The sequence below is a fragment of the Moschus berezovskii genome, chromosome 14 (genome assembly GCF_049115385.1).
Source record: "Moschus berezovskii isolate FMDL1 chromosome 14, NW_MosBer_1.0, whole genome shotgun sequence".
Classification (NCBI taxonomy): domain Eukaryota; kingdom Metazoa; phylum Chordata; class Mammalia; order Artiodactyla; family Moschidae; genus Moschus; species Moschus berezovskii.
The window spans coordinates 81,873,082-81,890,425 of NC_142473.1; the positions used below are offsets into that span (position 1 = coordinate 81,873,082).

The 17,344-nt window shown below is 42.2% G+C and overlaps 1 protein-coding gene across 1 annotated transcript in view; it reads right to left on the reverse strand.

The window, feature by feature from the left end:
- Window positions 1–10,098: 10,098 nt before the first annotated feature.
- NUP160 (nucleoporin 160) overlaps window positions 10,099–17,344 on the reverse strand; it is a 45,963-nt gene continuing 38,717 nt past the window's right edge. The window contains exons 29-36 of the mRNA XM_055424124.2: window positions 16,746–16,806; window positions 15,825–15,935; window positions 15,527–15,650; window positions 14,742–14,843; window positions 14,070–14,211; window positions 12,330–12,455; window positions 11,855–11,959; window positions 10,099–11,177 (exon numbers count right to left, since the gene is read on the reverse strand). Of these exons, the coding sequence (XP_055280099.2) occupies window positions 11,088–11,177; window positions 11,855–11,959; window positions 12,330–12,455; window positions 14,070–14,211; window positions 14,742–14,843; window positions 15,527–15,650; window positions 15,825–15,935; window positions 16,746–16,806 (861 nt within the window). The 3' untranslated portion in view covers window positions 10,099–11,087. The remainder of the gene's footprint in view (window positions 11,178–11,854; window positions 11,960–12,329; window positions 12,456–14,069; window positions 14,212–14,741; window positions 14,844–15,526; window positions 15,651–15,824; window positions 15,936–16,745; window positions 16,807–17,344) is intronic.

Here is a 17,344-nt window from a genome sequence, read left to right on the forward strand (position 1 = left end):
TGTAGAATTGCGTTTGATTTTCACAATAAACCGTATAGGATAGCTATCTATATGGTTATTTCTAATTTTAGATCATATTTCTCATTTATAGATGAACCCTTGGATTGGTTGTTGAGTACAAAAGCCATGAAAGCAGTGACTTGTCTGCTTTGTTCCCTGGGTTGAAATGTGCTTTCTGGAACATAAGCACTCAGAGTTTTTGAATGAATATAGCACATGAATATATGCAAACGACACAAGTAGCAATGTTTTTTGTTTTTGTTTTCCCTTGCCTAGGGGAGGAATGACTGGATTAGAGTGTCTTGAGGTTAGACTCCCAAAACTTCTGAAAAATTAACAACTAGAAGCTGGTGAATATGCTGTTTTGAAGCTGTCATCAAAGTTTATTATTATTTTGGCTGCACTGGATGTTCGTTGCACCTGAAAGGCTCTTCATTGTGGAGTGAGGGCTTAGTTGTGGTATGTGGAATTTTAGTTCCCTGACCAGGGATCGAACCTGTGCCCCCTGAATTGGGAGTACAGAACTTTACCTGCTGGACTGCTGGGGGAGTCCCTGTCACCAATTTTCTGATTTCTTTGTTTCTTTTTTTCTCATTTATTTCTTAAGAGAAACATTGAAATATGGTAGTTGTACATAAGGAGTTTTGAAGTCAAACATTTGGATGTAGCACCTTCCAGGTATAATTGCTAGACTTTTCTTAACATCCCAAAACTTGTGTTTGCAACTAATATGTTAGTAACAGTACCCATAGGATTGTTAATCATAATTTTAAGCTCTTTGCATTGGGCCAGGAACAAAATAAGCAATTATTATATAGTAGCTATTATTATTATTATTAATTATTTTTGGCTGCCCTGGATCTTCCATGCTGCATGCGGGCTTTCTTTAGTTGTGACAAGTGAGGGGTTACTCTCTAGTTGCAGTGCATGGGCTTCTCATCGCAATGATTTCTTGTGGAGCATGGACTCTAGGGCAAACGGACTCTGGTAGTTCTGGACAGGCAGGCCCAGTTGCCCCTTGGCATGTGGGATCCTCCCGGACCAAGCTCGAATCCTCGTCCTCTGTGTTGGCAGGCAGACTCCCCACCACTGGACCAACAGGGAGGCCCTATGGCAGCTATTGCTAATGTTAATGAGCATTTTGTTTATACAAAAGTCCAGATCCTATTACAAAACTAGCTAGAACCAAGTTAGGATTATGAACTAAACCACAATACATAGAAATGTGAAAGGCTGTTTTCCTTGGGGGAAATTCCCAATTCTGGAGGTGGGAATTGTAAATAGGGTTCTCAACCCTGGCTGTCCAGAGAACCATCTGGAACAACAGCAATTTTCTCAAGGAAGAGGGTGGCGGGGATGGATTAGGATGACTTAAGTGCAGTATGTTTTGCATTCCTATGAGAATTAAATACTGCTGCTGATCTGGCAGGAGGTGGGGTTCAGGTGGTAACAGCCATAGGAAGCCGAGGCTGCAGATACAGATGAAGCTTCTTTGACTCACTGGCCACTCACCTCTGGCTGTACGGCCCGGTTCCTCACAGCCCATAGACCCAGACAGGTCTGTGACCTGGAGGTTGAGGATCCCTGATCCAGAGAATATTAAAGCAACATAACAATCTGAATCAGTGGTGGAAATGCAGGGCTCATATCAATTTTCTTTTAAAAAGCTCTTTAGATAATTTTAATGCTTAGCCAGGGTTGAGAACCACTGGTTTTAGAGACATATTTTGCTGTTTTGGGCCTCAGAGGAGGTATTTGGGGGGTTTCCCTGGTGGAACTCATGGTAAAGAACCCACCTGCCAATGGAGGAGATGTTAGAGATGTGGGGTTCGAGGCTTCGGTCAGGAAGATGACAACCGACTCCAGTACTCTTACCTGGAGAATCCCCTGGACAGAGGAGCCTGGTGGGCTATAGCCAATGGGGTTGCAAAGAGTGGGACTCGACTGAAGTGACTTAGTACGCAGGCACTCATGAAGGTATCAGGATCTGATCTAGGAATGGGCAAACCATGGCTAAATCAGGTTTACTTTTTAAAGGGTTAAACAAACAAGAATATGTGAAAGAGACCTGTGTAGACAGCAAATCCTCAACTACTTATTATCTGGCTTTTTACAGGAAGGTTTGACTATGTCTCCACGCAGAGTGTGTAAACATAGAGTTACTCCCTTTAAAGAAAAATCAGGCCTGATCCTTGATCTCCAAGGGCCTAGCCACCTCAGGAATTCCTGAGGATGTTTTGGTTGAGGTGATGATATTGTTTCAGTAAAATCAAATTATCAGGAGTTACATTTGATGAGTAAAATACCCGTTTTAAAATATATTTAGTTATAATCATAATTGGTGGGCCATGCCTTACTCTGTATCTGATGCTATTTATTTTTTATTAACAATTTAAAAACATTTGGTCTACACTGGGTCTTCACTGCTGCACGTGACTGTGAGCAGGGGCTACTCTTCACCGTGGTGCCAGGAGCCCTCACTGCAGTGGCTTCTGTTGTGCAGAGCACGGTCTCTAGGGCACACAGGCTTCCGTAGTTATGGTGCACAGGCTTAACTGCTCCGTGGCCTGTGGGATCTTCCTGGAACAGGGATCAAACCCGTGGCCCCTGCATTAGTAGATTATTTCCACTGTGTCACCAGGGAAGCCCCTGATTTAATTTCAAAAGCTGACCTTCCTAATCCATATTAAAACTCTAGCTTTTGGAACTTCAACAAGAGGTATGCTGCAGAGAGGGACTGTCCATAGAAGTCTCAGCTTCAGTTCATTTCAGTTCAGTCCAGTCGCTCAGTTGTGTCTGACTCTTTGCCACCCCATGGCCTGTAGCATGCCAGGCTTCCCTGTTCATCACCAGCTCCTGGAGCTTACTTAAACTCATGTCCATTGAGTCGGTGATGCCATCCAACTATATCATCCTCTGTCGTCCCCTTCTCCTCCTGCCCTCAATCTTTCCCATCATCAGGGTCTTTTCAAATGAGTCAGCTCTTCGCATCAGGTGGCCAAAGTATTGGAGTTTCACTTTCAACATCAGTCCTTTCAATGAACACCCAGGACTGATTTCCTTTAGGATGGACTGGTTGGATTTCCTTGCAGTCCAAGGGACTCTCAAGAGTCTTCTCCAAAACCACACTTCAAAAACATCAATTCTCTGGTGCTCAGCTTTCTTTTTAGTCAAATTCTTACATCCATATCTTTGACTAGATGGATCTTTGTTGGCAAAATAATGTTTCTGCTTTTTAATATGCTGTCTATGTTGGTCATAGCTTTACTTCCAAGAAGCAAGCATCTTTTAATTTGATGGCTGCAGTCACCATCTGCAGTGATTTTGGAACCCCCAAAATAAAATCTGTCACTGTTTCCATTGTTTCCCCATCTATTTGCCATTAAAGGATGGGACCGGATGCCATGATCTTAGTTTTCTGAATGTTGAGCTTTAAGCCAACTTTTTCACTCTCCTCTTTCACTTTCATCAAAAGGCTCTTTAGTTCTTCTTCACTTTCTGCCATAAGGATGGTGTCCTCTTCATATCTGACGTTATTGATATTTCTCCCAGCAATCTTGATTCCAGCTTGTGCTTCAGCCAGCCCAGTTTCAGAAGCATAAAGTTTTAGGGTTGTGTGTGTTTGTTCATCTAAGTTTTATTATATGAAAAATTTTATAAATAGAAATCTCAATTAAATAGAGACCAGGACAGGAGGCTTTCACACCCTATGATGATATCCCAATAGGAGGAAGATTCCTCTTCTTTCCTGGTAAGGACTCAGCCAATGAAAAGCCCTGTGCTCTTTATTTACTATAGTTTTCCCAGCTTCTTTAGAAAAACAGCTGTGGCGTCTTGGTGGCCCAGTGGTTAAGACTTTGCTCTCCCAACGCAGTGGGCATGGGTTCCATCCTTGGTCGGGGAACTAGATCCTACACGGTGCAACTTAAGATCCCCTGTGTTGCAGCTGAGACCTGGCACAGCCTCACCCCCTCAAAAAAAGCGGCGACCTCCCTGCCCTGAGGGAACTTGCATGAGGCTTGCCAAAGTTGCAAGATCCTGAATTGCCAATTCTCGGATGCCTCAGAATAAACTCATCTTTGCTGGAGAAATAACGGGGCAGAATATTTGTTTTAGGTCAACAATTCCAACGGGGCATGTCTTGAGCAATTCAATTCTGAGGATTACCCCTAGGAGCTGGCATCAGACACCACAGGTTTAAGGGCTCAGTCTCCCAGAAAGCAGTGTCAGTCACTCAGTTGTGTCCAACACTTTGCAACCCCATGGACTGTGGCCCGCCAGGTTCCTCTGTCCATGGGATTCTCCAGGCAAGAAACTGGAGTGGGTTGCCCTGCCGTCCTCTAGGGGATCTTCCCAACCCAGGGATCAAACCCAGGTCTCTTGCATTGCAGGCAGATTGTTAACCCTCTGAGTCAACAGGGAAGACTTGGTGTCCCCAGAGCTGCCCTTACATTAGAGGTCAGCTTCAAGGGAGACCCCCATGCCACCCATACTTCTGGTTGGCTACATAATGAGGTTTCCACAACCCCCTCAAATTTTATAATTCTCCAGAACCATTCATGGAACTCAGGAAAGCACTCCACTTATGATTTCAGTTTTACTACAAAGGATACAAGGTGAGGTCTGGGAGGGAGCACAGAGCTCCCATACTGCCACTCTGTGAAGTCAGCACGTCCCCCTCTGAGCACATTGTGTTCTCAGTCCAGGATGTTCCATTCAGTCTTGCTGTCCTGTTTTTACTTGATTACACAGGTGTGGTTGATCAGCTTACTGGCCACTGTGGCTCAAATTAATCTCCAGCCCCCTGGTCTGCCAGGAGCCAGCACGCGAGATCCCACCCATGACAAGGTCGTGAGGAGAAGACCTGACAAGCAAGGCAGATCAGGACTTCAGGGATTTGAAAAAGCTGCCCCGGTGCTCACCTTAAAGATTATATCTGTCTTTCTGATGCTTATCTTTCTGACTGCTGTCTTTCTGATTCTCCTTAATTTCTGTGACACAGGCAGAAGGCCTTCCCCGATCTCTTTCCAAATAGAATCAACTTGTTTATGCCCTTGGCACTAACGCACATGACTGCTCACAACACCTTAATCATAAATAGCATAAAGAACCTGATCACACAAAAAGCCCTAATAGAAGCAGAGCCCTTCGGGGGGGTAAAGAAGCCCTATTAGAGAATATAAAATATATTATTCTAGAAGTTGTTACTGAATCAACGTTTGCTAGCTGTGTTTCTGCTCTTGATGTAGAAATTATTGTCACTATACTTAGAATTTAGAATAATAAGAGTTTAGCCCTAGTGTAGAAACGATAAGACAATCGTTAATATTTAACCAGGAGTGCTAGGCAGAGGCTGCCTCACCGGAGCCGCAGAGTCTGTGTGTAGTAACTAGAAAGAACTGACCATTGTGTTAAATTTCTAGTATGCTGCAACCTGCTGAACCTTTACCCTATGAGATTATAACTTTTCTGTTTTCTGTTTAGCTCAAGGCAAGTGGAAAAATAAGAATAGCTTACAAAAAACAGCTTTGCATTCACCTAGCTTGTAAGAAAAGGTCATAAGATGTTAATAGGCCCCAAGGCCAGAAGATAATTATTAATATCTACTATAGAAAAGACTCTCGTAAACAGAAGTATGCGGAAAACATTCTGGTTTTGTAAAGGGAAAACTGACGTAATGTTGAGCTGACTTTGTTCACTCCCTTTAGAATTGTACTAGTTTAGGGTATATAAACACTGATGTAAAAAAATAAAATAGTCTTGATCCTGCTCTCAATCAAGACTCGACTTGCTTTCTTTTCTTCTCCGACGCCGCTCATCCTGAGGCTGGACCCCAGTACTGGTCCAGTCTTCCCAGGAGGTTGTGAAAGTGAACGTCACTCAGTCATGTCCGACTCTTTGTGACCCCATGGATTATACAGTCCATGGAATTCTCCAAGCGAGAATACTGGAGTGGGTAGCCGTTCCCTTCTTTAGGGGATCTTCCCAACCCAGGTAACCCAAATTGGAGGCAGATTCTTTACCAGCTGAGCCACCAGAGAAGCCCTCATTTTACTTATCAGTGAGCAGTTAAATGAAGAACTAAAGAGCCTCTTGATGAAGGTGAAAGAGGAGAGTGAAACAGTTGGCTTAAAACTCAACATTCAGAAAACTAAGATCACGGCATCTGGTCCCATCACTTCATGGCAAATAGATGGGGAAACAACGGAAACAGTGAGAGACTTAATTTTTGGGCTCCAAAATCACTGCAGATGGTGACTGCAGCCATGAAATTAAAAGACGTTTGGAAGAAAAACTATGACCAACCTAGATGGTATATTAAAACGCAGGGACAGTACTTTCCTGACAAAGGTCTGTCTAGTCAAATCTATGACTACTATTTCCAGTAGTCATGTATGGATGTGAGAGTTGGACTATAAAGAAAGCTGAGCACCAAAGAATTGATGCTTTTGAACTGTGGTGTTGGAAAAGACTCTTGAGAGTCCCTTGGACAGCAAGGAGATCCAACCAGTCCATCCTAAAGGAAATAAATTCTGAATATTCACTGGAAGGACTGATGCTGAAGCTGAAACTCCAATACTTTGGCCACCTGATGTGAAAAACTGACTCATTTGAAATGACCCTGATGCTGGGAAAGACTGAAGGTGGGGGGAGAAGGGGACAACAGAGGATGAGATTGTTGGATGGCATCTCCGACTCAATGGACATGAATTTGAGTAAGCTCTGGGGAATTGGTGATGGACAGGGAGGCCTGGCGTGCTGCAGTCCATGGAGTCACAAAGAGTTGGACAGGACTGAGCGACTGAACTGAGCAGTTATGGATGATCAAAGGCTGACTCTCCTCTAGCAGCTTCCTTTGCTTAAGCAAAAGGGAAAAAGGGAAAGGAACACTCTCATACAGAGGTGGATGTCACCAGAGTGAACCCCGCCATTCTGGATGAGGCCCCTTGGAAATATTAGCAAGCCTGAGGGACTCAGAGACCTGCATTGCTTGGGACAGGACACAGGTAGTCAACATCTAGGAGCAGAGTCAGGAAACCTGCATTCAAGCCCTATCTACACTACGCATTGGCAGCAGAAGCCAGGGCAAGATGCTTTACTCTGCTGACCCTCGCTTTGTTTATAAACATGGGATTGCGCCTATCTCAAAGGATGCTGGCAAGATTAAATGTTCGCAAATGTCCTACAACTACACACATGGCACTCAGCAGGCCTTCAATGAATGGTACCTATTAGACGCTTGCTTTGGTGTTCGAGTATAGGAAACACAGAAGTGTTTTCAAGTTCTAAATGAGCAGGAAGCTAGTGGGGATGAGAAAGCAAAATGAATGCAGAGCTGGCTAGAATCAGAGGAGGGGATAAGTAGGAAGTTCAGAAACCACCCAAGCTCTTTGTGCCTAGCTCTGATGGAACCTTGTGTGTGGCAGTAGAAGGAAAACTAAAGAGATCCCTTTACTTTTATCTTGGTCAAGATATTTTCAAGAAAATTTTGTGTGTGTGCAAAATCATTGAAGGAAAAGCTAGACTTTGTTGCAGAAAACCAGAAAGATTGTTTTTAGGCTACTGAACATCATCAGACAAGCATCGTCTTTCAAAAGCCCATGGAAAGTGTTTGGCTTTCATTATAGTTTCACCTAGCAAAGGTGAAAGCAGGGCAACCTCAGAAATAGCACACACTATTGAGATGCATTGAGCAACTCTGACGCTGGCGTTAAGTGTCCATTTTGCTGGAAGGGAGTAGGGAGGGAAGGATGAAGGAGCAGAGTATGAAGTCAGGGGTCACCTGGGCCATTTCTCATACCTCTTCCCCAAACTCCAAAGCCCGTGATTACACTGGAGCATCTGCTAAACATCAACAGAAGTGAGGAAAAGTGTTTTGAAGATTTTTCTGCTTTCAAAAAATACTTTCTTCTCCTGAATGATCCCTATAACCACCTTAACTTTCTACTTTTCCTACTTTATGGAAAATTGTCTCCATGGCAAAAGTAAATTGTGCAATTTAACTCATGTAAGACTTTTCTCTATGCCTGGTTCCCCTGGAAACCTGAGCTGTATCTGCCTGTCTGATTTTCTCCCTACCCCCATCAACTGGCATTGAAACATGACTCTTCTCAAAAGTCACTAGGATGCACTGATGGTTTCTCATATCTGAACGGGGCATTTTAACTGCATACACCTAGAATGTAAATAATCTTACTTTCACCTGGATTCAGAGGATGAGGAGGAAACTGGTCTGTTTCCACTAAGGTAGCCAAAGAACATTCACATGAAGAGACTGGCCAGAGTGGGGGCAGTATTTGTAAAGAAGGTGCATGGCTACCACACAGAATCCATGGGTCAGTAAATGATTGGGGATTCACTGTGACATCTTCAGAAAATGTGTTCCATCATCCCCTATGCTGAAAGGCTGGTTGTTGAACAGAAAGGCGGGAGGTTGAGCTGGCCCAAAGTTTTAACCCTATATTCACCATTACAGGATGGATCTTCCCAGGAACTATCCCCATCCTGAAGCTATGTAAGGGCCCCATTCAGTCACCTTATTAGCATAACAAAGATTTCTTTCACTCAGGGTTTCACAAGGATTTATAAGCTATTTGCCAGGAATGGGGACAAACACCAAATATATTTTTTGTTATATCACATTATTTGACTTTATGTGTTCCATGGAAGTTCATTTAAATCACGAAGCCTCATTTACTGGAAGAAATAACCTTTTAGTCTATAGAAAATGGCATAGGTCATGTGAACAATAAATTGATCTTTTGATGATGGCGTTCTAAGCAGATACAGGTATATTCTTGTGGCTCAGGGTTAATGATGAGCTACTGATTATATTACAATACAGGACTATCTTTGTTTTCAGGTAGAAACAGTTCTAAAGAGGAAAAGAAACTTTAGAACTTTCTATAATATATACTGTGTTCCAGCAGAAAAAAAGAAGTATTAATCAGGTTGAGGTAAATTAGGTTAATTGTTACCTAGAATGTGTTCACTGATGGACAGCTTTGTAGAACAAATGAGCTTTCTTAGATCACAAAAAGAATGGTTAGTATGAAACTCTGTGCTATATATATATTCTATTATTAATAGAAATGATGCTTGCTTTTATTGTCACAGGCTGGAAAAGTGTAATCTTGTCACACTTTGTTAAATTTTTTTAAGAACTATGAAGTTTTCTTTCAAGAGTCACATGTTTAATGGTGCATGCTATGCTAAGTGGCTTCAGTCATGTCCGATTCTTTGCGACCCTATGGACTGTAGTTCACCAGGCTCCTCTGTCCATGGGATTCTCCAGGCAAGAATACTGGAGAGGGTTGCCATGTCCTTCTCTAGGGGCTCTTCCTGACCAAGGGACTGACCCCACATCTCCTGCACTGAAAGGTGCGTTCTTTACCCCTGGTATTTAACGGTAGTTAAGTGAACTCCGGGAGCTGGTGATGGACAGGGAGGCCTGGCGTGCTGTGATCCATGGGGTCGCAAAGAGTCGGTCACGACTGAACTGAAGTGCTAAAAGAGAAGGGAGTCCTTTTAAAAACAATTTATAGTGAGAAAATTGTCAGTGTAGGAAGAAACAAGGAAAGATGATACATCACATGGTCCAGAGAGCAAAACGGCAGACTCGAAGTAAAAGAATGTGCACGCCTTCTCTCTGCTCTGGTTGGAAATCAAAGTGAGGAAGGTGGAAGAAAGTGGACAGAAGAGCTGGTCAGTGTCTTATGAACTGCTACCATGGAAACCACTGCTTTGATCTATGCAAATGAGCAGCTTTCTGGAACAGGGCCAGTCTCGAGCTACTTCTTCTCCTCCAGAAATGGCAACAACAGGGTTTGATAGTTTTCAGACTGTGGGTTATCATCCATTAGTCACTCATGAAAATACAATAAGTGAGAAAGTTTTCTCTTGGTTATATATGTATATACAGGTCAAAATATATTCTGTGCTATGACTGGAAGTCACACGTTTATGGAGCTGGGCGGGCAAGGCCACTTGCTGCCTGTAACTGCGTCAAACACTTCACATTAATCGTGGTGGAGATGAAGGGAAAAAAGAACCACATACCGCAACATGTACAGTAACAGTACCACAGGGAAACTCACATTGTTATTTAAAATATATAATGTAAATATGATACTGACAGTATAAAAATTAAATGCTTATGAAAAACTCAAGGAAGGTCAAAGGGCATACAAGCAAGTACTATACAGATAGTTTCCTTAAAAGATAAATTTTAATATACAGAATAAAATTCAAGAGTTTATTTTTTCACGTTTCCCCAAATTTGTGGCCATGAATGCCTCTAAATCTGACCAGGAGAGTTTTATTTTGGCCCAATACATTATTAGACTACTTGTATGATCAAGTCCAGCTTGATTATCATAAATCATAGCGGTTAATGGAATTTATCGGGAAAATATTATTTTTATAGATGATAAGTTTTCAATTTTTTCTTAGCTAAGAGTTTATTCCACTTTAGCCTCAGAATCAGATTCAAGATATCTTCCTTAACAGCTGGTCATCATGTTAGGGTTAATCTAGGAAAATTATTTACTACTTTATTGAAGACCATAAAAAAAAATATTCCACAATAAATAATGAAAAGAGTACACAAAATCATTAGCCTCTGTCTGCAATACAGAAAATACATGTCAGTTCTGCACCAAAATAATTCCACTGAAATACAAAAAGCGCTAGGGAAGAGTGGAAGGATTTGCACTGACTGCTTTTGGGGGTCAGCTACAACCAACAACCCTCAGCTATTTTGGAAAGTGAAGGTGGGGTTTAATTTGCAGATAAAGAATGTCTTCGGTAGTTTAAAAAAATATAAACTCTAAAAAAGCTTGTGAATCATATAAAAAAGCAGCTGTCTGAGACCAAGGTTGAAACCCAGAAATCTGCGTGTCAGCACCACCAGCAAGCACAGGTCCCGTGACTCATCCACCCTTCTCTCCTGTGCAGAATGCAGCCTGGACGGTTGCACACGTCATTTACAGGTGTGCAAGCCGGCCCGGAGCACAGGTTTCCTGTAGGGTAAAGTCTCAAGCCCGAAGAGGCACCAAGCGGTTACAAAGCCTGGGCAGCCGTCCAGGTCACAAGTTCCGACGATACAACAAATCCCGTGTTGCCTTATCAACTTTTTGCTGGTAGTCCTCCAATTTGTCAAGTATTTTCTGGGACAGCTGTAGGAGAAAAGAAGGGAATTGTTAGAGAATAGGTCAAGGACTGAAAGACACTAAAGTTATCGCTTTGATGGCACCAACCAGATGTCCCCTGATAAAGCTGCTAGCCACTGTGCTTCATTTAATCACCGTTCAGTATAGGAGTCTGCTCTGTGGCTCCACTGCTAAAACTGGACTTTTCTATTATATACAATACTCCAAACTTCTTTTCTTAATGAATTTCTAAATATGCAAATCATACCAGTATTTTTAATAAAAGCTTCATTAGTTCTTGTCCCAATATCAGAAAGCTTATATGTGATTTAATCATTTCGTAAAGGGGCAGAATTCCCTGGTAGCTCAGATGGTAGAGTCTGCCTGCAATTTGGGAGACCCAGGTTCGATCCCTGGGTTGGGAAGATCCCCTGGAGAAGGAAACGGCAACCCACTCCAGTATTCTTGCCTAGAAAACCCCATGGATGGAGCAGCCTGGAAGGCTACAGTCCATGGGGTTGCAATGAGTCAGACATGACTGAGCGACTTCACTTTCACTTTTTCATAGAGGGACTGGGCAGCATGTGAAGGGCAATGAATGGCTTCGGCCCCTCTCTTAATCCCTGAGAATCAAAAAAGCAGGCTTTGCAACTGCTAGTGCAAGGACTTATAACCTAAGGTGCCTCAGGAGAGGATTTACTCACTGCGATGTTGTGACTGTTGGCAGTGTTCTCTCCCAGAGCCTGGAGAAGCTGATCAATGGAGGAGTATGGGAGCCACACCATCGGAGCCGTGGCGGACAGTGGGAACTGAAAGGAAAAATACGGATCGTTTGGAGAAAATCTGAAAAGTAGACCCTTTCTTCTGGCAGTTACTTCTACAGGATTCAATAACATGATACGCTTTTTCTTTTCACAACAAGGAACTGTGTATGTATGCATGCAAGTGCATTCATGTCATCTTTAATTTCATGTCAGGAATTTAAATTCATGTCATCTTTTATCTTAAAGCAGGCCTAAGGCCAATTAAGGAAAAATACACTCAACAAAACTTTTCTCTAAATTGTTAATGAATGATATTGTTTCCAGTCTGAAATTTAAATTCAAGTTATCTGGAAAAACCTTTGGAAAAAGCAAGTGTGATGATACAGAATTAAAGGCAATGTGGAGACAAGCCTACCTCAATTCCAAAGTACTGATGTCCTTTTCCCAGTACAGCATCCACATATTCTGAAACCAACTCCACAGCTTCTTCTAAAAGGTCATAGTTTAAGTACAGACGGAGCAACTCAGCTGCATCAACTTTCTGTAAAAAGTCAGTGGTCAAAAGCATTTACCTGTTTCCATCTAACCCGGGCACTGTCCAGAGGATGTTGAGTGTCTGATTCCCTGGCATTTATACTTTTCTTTATAAATAGACAAACACCATGGCTTGCTTATCTTGGGATGAGGGCTAGATTCCCAAGAGCCTAGTTAACTCTGGGCACCTTGCGAGGCTCTTTCTGTTAAGTGGCCTTCTTCACCTGTTCTTTGATCTAAGACACATTTTCATTCTTTCCTACTTTGTTTTGACAGCAGGTAAAAGTCAACAAAGCTTCCCAGAAATGCTGAGTACCAGAGACAATATAGTCACATTAATTCTAAGGAATACATGAAGAATCACCAACTTTCAATGCTTGAATTATATTTGTACTAAACTCAGGGTGGGAAAAAAAAAACAAAAACTCAGGGTGAGAGAGAAATGGAATACAGCCTCAGTTAGGAAGGCTCTCCTAATCACCCCAAATATGCTTTCTATATTCTGATTTGATCACAATCTTAACCATTACCAACTCAGCTGCTTTCTCTACTATTTAACTTAAGAAAACAGATTAACTTTCTTGATTTTAAGCTTCGTATTCTTTTTTTCCTATTCTTCCCAATGTATTTCAGAAACAGTAGTCCTCAAATTTAGGCATGCATCAAATCAAATTAGGACCTTGTTAAAAATGCATATCCTGGATCTTAACTCCAGATAATTTGATTATGGAAATCTTGGATGGAACCCAAGAATCAAATATTTCAAAGACGCCTACCACCCAAATAATTTAATGCAGGTGTCCCAAGAACCCAATTTTGACAAAACCTGAAAGAAACACTGTTGCAATATTTGAAAACTATTCCATCCACTCCTGTGATTTCTTGAGTTCAGTTCAGTTCAGTTCAGTCGCTCAGTCGTGTCCGACTCTCCGCGACCCCATGAATCACAGCACGCCAGGCCTCCCTGTTCATCACCAACTCCTGGAATTCACTCAAACTCATGTCCACAGAGTCGGTGATGCCATCCAGCCATCTCATTCTCTGTTGTCCCCTTCTCCTCCCGCCCCCAACCTTTCCCAGCATCAGAGTCTTTTCCAGTGAGTCAACTTGTCACATGAGGTGGCCAAAGTATTGCAGTTTCAGCTTTAGCATCAGTCCTTCCAATGAACACCCTGGATTGATTTCCTTTAGAATGGACTGGTTAGATCTCCTTGCAGTACAAGGGACTCTCAAGAGTCTTCTCCAGCACCACAGTTCAAAAGCATCAATTCTTCGGCAATCAGCTTTCTTCACAGTCCAACTCTCACATCCATACATGACCAGGGGAAAAAGTGTCCCACATAAACTCTTTGTTCTAAAATAGATACTCATTGTTCACTGGGCACACCAGCACATACTAACTTAGTCACCAACCGAGAGAACTATAAATCTCACACCCAGTATTTCATAAAAAAACAGAAGCAATCTGTTTTTAAAGTTTTTAGCTAAGATTAAGAAGCTATAAGTATCTGTCAGTATATTTCCATAAATTATCATTCTTTTTCTTTTTAATCATCTTATAAAGTTATTCAGGATGATAAAGACCAGGTTCCTACTCTCTCCAAGCTAAGGTACCACTTACCTTGTAACTATTTATTAGCCAGTTAGGCAGAGGAACTCCATGAGATAAGAGCTTGTTGATGACACAGTGGTGATGTAAGTTATTCTGGACTTTGTACCTTTCCAGGTAAGTTGATAATAGCCGCCATGCTTCATCTGTAGCACTTGATAAAAAGAGAGGACTTATGAGTTCCAGACTCTTAATAGATAACTACAGTACCATTCAAAACATGTATTTACAAGGAAAACAACTGTTAGACATAACCAATTGACAATACAGCTAAGTGATAACTAACATTATTAGGGCCAATGTGACTTAGGGGTGGCATCAGAAACTAGATGACTTGGATTTTTGTATTTCCCAACAACCACATATGAACTCAACAATTTACTTATTTGTTCCACATTTCCAACACAAGGAAATTGGCTCAGACCCCTGTTCCCAAAACTGACCAAGCATTAGAATCATGTAGAAGTTCTAATTTAGAAGACTAGGGTGATGTTTTGTAATCTGTATCTTCATAGTAATTCTGGTGTGAATTTAGGGGCTGAAAAATAATGTCAAAGGACTTCATAACTGTAAGAGAAGGATTCTGAAGACACCAGAGTACATTCAGATAGACACTTATTGGGTGCACTGGGGAAGGATGTGGAGGGTGAGCCTTGCAGGGCTGGAGGAAGTCTAGGGCTGTACCTAGACTCCTTAGTGGTGATGACTGACGAAAGCTGGTTGGCTGCTAGCCAGGCCCAGGCTTCTGCTTGTGCTGCCTCTCCTCCAAACTGCAATTTGATGCATCTGAAATGAGAATGGGTCCACACACAGTAAATCAATTTGCTGAAATGCACATTATTTTGCTACGAAACCTGGAGATAAGGTGACAACTTTAGCTCCAGTCTATTGCTGAATCCCCTGCTGAGATACTGGCTTTCCCTCTCCTCACGGTCACATAACTGGATGACCCACAAGGCCAAGAAGTGTTAAGAGATCATTTACTTACAAGAGAAAACTGATGATGAAAAATTCTGGAAGTTTACTTCTAACTCACAAACAACCTGACCAATATTTAGGTGGGACGCAACATCAGTAGGAAGCACTTTCAAACAATGTGTGGGCCAAGAGGTGTCCTGAAGGACTGAACAGAACGCCTGTCTTGTTTAGACGGACACACAGGTCATCTACTGTCATGTGGGCGTGTGGGCTCGGCAACGCCAGATGTGATTTCTCAAAAGATGCTATACGCCAAGATTAACACCCCTCCCCCACACAAAAGTCTCACAGTCAACTACCAAGAAAAAAAAATCCAGACTACACAAAAACTTCTTTAAAGTTGGCTTATAAGATACTGGCTTGTGTGATCACTGGTTCATACTAAGCAACAGTGAAGTAAATAGAAAATTAAGAATATTTTAGAAATTGAAGACTAGAAAATTAGACTATGTTAGAAAATTAAGACTACAGAAAAGCAATTTTATACATACTTGAAAGCAAGTCCTTCAAAGACTGGCGTTAAGGGAAGCTTGAAAGTCTGACACAGTGATATGGCAGTGTCAAAAAGGCCAGCCTGAACCAAGAGAGTGACCATCTCCTCTGCGGAGGAACTTCCTGCGGAAGTGGGAAAGAGCTATTCAGTGCAAACACTGGGACATGGCAATGAAGTGAACCCAAAGACTGCGTCCTTGATGAATGCCCAGAGTAACAGCGACATGCTCCACACCCACGTGGCACACGATGTCTGCTGCCCGGTCCTGGAACGCGCTGTTGGTGCCAAGTGCCCACCTGCGACCGCGGCCGCCGAGGGGTCGTGCTGAGCCAGGGTGAGGCGAATGCGGGCCAAGGAGCACTCCTTCTCCAGATCTTCCAGTTCCAGGATTTCAATCTGTCTATTTGCTATAAGCCAAAGAAAAACAGTTTCAATGCCCAACGCCTGTTAGACAAACGCAACCTGTCAGTTTCCGCTAAACACTAAGTCACTGTCCGTTTAAGAAGATGGGGTGAGAACAAGGGGCTCAATAAAACAAACAACCCCGCTTCACTCTAGAGCCGAGTCAAGGCACAGAACTCTAATAACCGCCGCCGCAAGGAGGTGCTTGCAAGGCAGTTTACACATAATTTCAGTTAACTCTTCCAAGTGTGAAATACTGTCATCTTTACCGGTAAGGAACATGCCCAAAGTGAGAGGCAGATTAAAACCAAGTGTGTCCAACTCTAGAGCCCAGGCTCTTTAAGGAAGGAAATCATGGTCCAAGACTCTGTGCTCCCACTGCAGGGGGTGGGGGTTCAATCCTTGGTTGGAAAACGCAAAGACTACTTGCCTCGAGGCACCGTCATGAAAAAAAGGAAAAAAAGAGAAGGGAAATCATGCCTCTATGGAGACACTAAAGGAACCCAATTTAAAAAAGTATGCTAAGCTGACTCGAACACAGAAGGCAACAAACACACACACACACCCTTTTTTAAGGATTTTCATTTCACACACAGGCACACAAAGTATTCAAAGGGCAGCCAGACAGAATACTGGTAAGAAACTTTACCATATTTTACCAAAGTAACTACCATACACATACAATATACTACAATATGATTATTTATACTATAAGTACTATTAAAAAAACCAAGTGTAACAAGTGCCATTCAGCAAAATACAACTAGTGTAACAAGTGCCATTCAGCAAAAGTCGGCCTGAGCTCCCCAACTCACTTGGGGCAGCTGTGCATTCTCCATCATGATTCCTCTTAGGGGATGCTCCAGGGCGATCATACTGAAAAGACAAAACAAGAGATTTAACTGTGAAAAATCAATATTTTATTTTAATGTCATTGACTATGATCCAGGGTTTTCATACTTAAATTCTCTCAGCGTAAATTATGTCTGTTTCAACAAGCACAGCTCTTCTCACAAAGTTACTGGAACTACTAGACAAAGAAACTCGGCTCACTTAGCTAAAATTTTACTGAGTCCAGAGACACTGACTTGATGCCCATATAAACTACCTGACTTTCCCTGGTTTACAAAATTACACTCTCCACTCACAACCCTGGAAAACAGAACAGTATATGCAGGAACTACACAAGTAACTGGGGTATTCCATCAGCATGATAAGAAAAACTCAAGGTTCACCTCCTTTAAAATAGTAACAATAGATTAAATTAACAAAAGTGAGTGAAATAAAAACAGCTAGCATTTACTGAGCACTTCCTGCAGGCGAGGCACTGTCACTGTTCTATGCAATCTTACATAGGTTATCTCGTTTAATACCCAAATGATCCAGTCAGGTCATCTTCATTCCTATTTTATGC